The sequence below is a fragment of the Lucilia cuprina genome, chromosome 2 (genome assembly GCF_022045245.1).
Source record: "Lucilia cuprina isolate Lc7/37 chromosome 2, ASM2204524v1, whole genome shotgun sequence".
Classification (NCBI taxonomy): domain Eukaryota; kingdom Metazoa; phylum Arthropoda; class Insecta; order Diptera; family Calliphoridae; genus Lucilia; species Lucilia cuprina.
In genome coordinates this window covers 16,053,656-16,057,505 of record NC_060950.1, presented here as the reverse complement: position 1 = coordinate 16,057,505, position 3,850 = coordinate 16,053,656, and the positions used below count along the sequence as shown (strand labels likewise).

At 27.2% G+C, this 3,850-nt stretch overlaps 1 protein-coding gene across 1 annotated transcript; it reads left to right on the top strand.

Annotated features, from left to right (window-relative positions):
* The first annotated feature begins 221 nt into the window (after window positions 1–221).
* On the top strand, window positions 222–1,973 carry LOC111686387 (protein jagged-1-like). Its single transcript, XM_046948282.1, has 3 exons — window positions 222–347; window positions 548–675; window positions 1,906–1,973. Exons 1-3 carry the CDS (start codon window positions 307–309, stop codon window positions 1,971–1,973), a joined length of 237 nt encoding a protein of 78 aa, XP_046804238.1. The 5' UTR covers window positions 222–306.
* Window positions 1,974–3,850: the final 1,877 nt, after the last annotated feature.

Below are 3,850 nucleotides of genomic sequence, written 5' to 3'. Positions count from 1 at the left end.
ACTAGAACTGAACTAGAACTGAACTAGAACTGAACTAGAACTGAACTAGAACTGAACTAGAACTGGACTAGAACTGAACTAGAACTGAACTAGAACTGAACTAGAACTTCACCAAGGTTAAAGGTAAAATTGTAGGTGCTGGTGTTAGTTGTAGATTCTCGTAAACCCCTATAAAATATTAATGTACTATAATTGCAGAAGTGCAATTAAAATGTGTGTAAACTAATAACAATAATTTTTTGTTTTAAAGGTTACACTGGTAAAAATTGTCAATATGAATTGGATCCCTGTAATCCAGCCGAATGTATGAATGGAGGCAGTTGTGTTGGAAATTCAACTCATTTTAGGTGAGTAGAAGAAAAATATAAATTGAAATACGATGTTACAACCTGCGTGTAATACTTAATCTTAGTCATATTTAAATTAAAATTTGATATGTAAACCAAATTCACTTAATGCACATTAATCACAAATGTTCACTTAAATAACACGTAAACACAGTAAATTACTGCAATTATAATTATTAATTATTACAATTTACTTCTAGATGTGAATGTACTCCCGGCTATACGGGTCCCCTGTGTCAACACAGTCTAAATGAATGTGAATCATCACCGTGTATTCACGGTATATGCGTCGATCAAGAGGATGGTTTTCGTTGTTTCTGTCAGCCAGGTAAGTTGTCTTTTAGTTGTAACCTTAGGAGATACATAAACAAATACTTTGTTATAATTAGTACTCGATGCTGTAGTTTGTCATTGTTGGAGGATGCACACACACACAAAAACAATTGTCATGTTTCATTTCTATACTTATAACTGTTCAACGAGTCCTTCATTCATCTATCTATCTTTGTATTCTGTGGGGAGACAAATGAATAATTATTTATTATTGCAGCAGTTTAGTTGCAATTTTCAGTTGGGTTGCAGTAAATTCATCATTTACAAGAAGATTTTGTTATTGTTGGTTGTTGGCTTATATTTTGTACTAAATCATCTTACAACCATCATCATTTGTCATATTTCCCTCAACATCATCAAGAAAAACAAACAGATACTGTGTTGTATTGTTAATAATTCTATGTTGGTGTACTTTACTTAGTTCGTCCGTATAACTAACTGTGTGTCGTTCTTTCCTTCCGCTTTCCACTCTTGAAACCTTTGGTCTGGGTGTGGACAAAATATTTACTTAAGATTTCATTTAAGTAAGAAATTTATCACAAGAGCAAACAATTTATTGTCTAAGAAAAATAATGAAATTTTAAGATTTTATAAGTTGCTGTATATTTTAATTGCAACACCCTACATCAACAAATAATGACGAGATATGTTACTATATGAGCAGCGGATCTATGATAACATTCAATGTAAATTTTGGCAAAAAGGAGCTTGGGATTGTAATTACCTTCGTCCATGCTTACACGTTTCCAAAAGTTAGAACTGAATGATATTTTGAAAAAACAGAAAATTTTCATTGTTAACACTTAAATATTCAATGAACACTCTTATAAAGCTTAGTGTATCATGGGATCAATCATACCGTTTGTTTTTCCTAGATAGTTTCTAATTTAATTTGTTTTCAGTTGTTATTTTTTATGCGTTTGTATTTGTATAAACTTCACTCAACCATTTTTAAGTGGTTTCGGTTTAATTGTTTATGATTGTTTTATTTAGTGCGACTGCAACTGCATTTCTATTTTAAAAATATATTTTATTTTCTATTTTTCAATTGCGGTTTTGGTTTTGGGTACATTTGTGTACATATGTATATATATATACGAATCTATTGTTAGTAAATTAAGGGCAACATGTTGCAGTATATTGACAAACAAATTAATTTTACAGAAAAATGTGTACAAATCTTATCTTGTAATGGTTGTAAAATAATTAGATTTTTGGTTTGCAGGGAATGTTAAACAAGAGTTGAGAGTGGATGATGTTAGTGGGGAAATGGATAAAAAAATTTTAAAATGAATTTGTAAAAAAAATGGAAAAACTGTAAGTTTTAAGCCTCAAATCTGAATTTATGCAGATAGCAAACGAACCAATAAACTAATTAACTAACTAACGAACCAATAAACTAATTAATTAACTAACTAACTAACTAACTAACTAACTAACTAACTGACTAACTAACTAACTAACTAACTAACTAACTAACTAACTAACTAACTAACTAACTAACTAACTCACTATTGTCCGAAAAAAGTCGCCATAAATCAAACAATGTGCTTAGAACAGCAGTACGTATGAATACTATTTAATTATTATATAATGAGTATACGCACAGTTGGTCAGAAGTTGGGAGTATTTTAATAAAAATAAGAATTTAATGAGAGAAATTAAAAAAAAAAAACAAATACTTTACAATAAAAATTACATTTTTCGTAATATCAACCAAATCTAGATTAATACATTTTATGATAAGAAGCGAAAGTTTTGTAATTATTTTGCACATATACGTTTTACAAAAAAAAAACGAAACCTTTGATTTACAATACACCTGAATTTGGCTAAAACAATATTTCAATATATAACAAAAGGATATGTAGAAGAAATTAATTTTAACTAAATTAATTTAAAATTATTTTATATACTTTTAAAGTTATTGTTAAATTTTATCAACTGACATTTGTCAGTAATTTAAAATCCTTTTTAAGTATCAAAGTCTTATGAAAAATACACATGTCAAAGTTTAAATCATTTACTTATACTTGAGTTTTAATAAAAATATTTTATATGTATATTTACACAATAATCAATTATGAAGTTCTTTTTGTCATACATATAATGTGTACAACTATGTATGTAAGTGTGAATTACATCAGCTTCTCGAATAATTAAATTGTTTTTCACCACTTTTTCTTATAAGTTTTCTTTTACTCAAATCGGATAAAATTTTTATTTTATTTACATGTATTCCTCAGTAAAAAATGGTATTCAGTATTTCTATATGATTATTTTAATGTACATTCTGTCATCTTTAGCCTTTATGAAAAATAAAAACACCTTAATGAATATAATTTAATTTCCACATTTTTTCCTTATGAGCGCATTTAATACCCACCTTTTTATTCTTCATGTAAAATAATACATTTACTCATAATGAAATTTTCATATTTCTTTTCCACATCGACAATAACTATAAAAACATTATAATTCTCTTTCTGTGTCAAAGTAAATAAGAAAATGTCATTTATTGCAAGTTTTTTTTTTTTTGTCATCTGATTGGAAATGTTAATTTCCACTCACTTAAATATTACTTCATTTACGTTTTGTGAATTTATTTCTTTTTTCTCTTGTGTCAAAAACGGCAATTAAATGAGAAGAAATACAATTTACATACAAAATAATTTATATTTGTCATATTTATGAAATGGTGAATGTCAGAAAGGCAGAATAAGGAGTAAAACGTAAAATGAAATCAGTGGAACACAGTGGGACAAATTATGTTTTAAGTTGTAATATAGTCACTGAAAAAAACGGATCATTCTAACACAAATTAAGGGATGAGGAAAAATGTACATATGTCTCAAAGAGCTCTATCGAACACAACATTTCGCTTTAAGTTGACCGATTAATAATCGGATAATTCAAAATTTTTCGGTTAATCGAATAAAAGTGGATGTTTTTTTAATAATATTATTTCTTTTCTATAATATTTTTCTTCGTAAACAAACCAAACTATAATTTTCCACTTCTTTAAATTCAATTCTATTAAATTTTGTTAATAAAGCTTTTCTCAATTGTTAGAAATTATTTATATTAATGTGAAATCCTCTTCTATATAAAGTAAATAAATAAAATTTATGTTTTTGAGTTTTATCAACGAATTCCAGAATTCATACGTT

What these genes read in the sequence shown, in the direction of transcription:
- LOC111686387 (XM_046948282.1), top strand. Translation starts at nt 307, where the DNA reads ATGAATGGAGGCAGTTGTGTTGGAAATTCAACTCATTTTAG. An exon ending in GGAAATTCAACTCATTTTAG is followed by an intron (nt 348 to 547) that starts GTGAGTAGAAGA and finishes ATTTACTTCTAG; the next exon opens with ATGTGAATGTACTCCCGGCT. An exon ending in TCGTTGTTTCTGTCAGCCAG is followed by an intron (nt 676 to 1,905) that starts GTAAGTTGTCTT and finishes TTTGGTTTGCAG; the next exon opens with GGAATGTTAAACAAGAGTTG.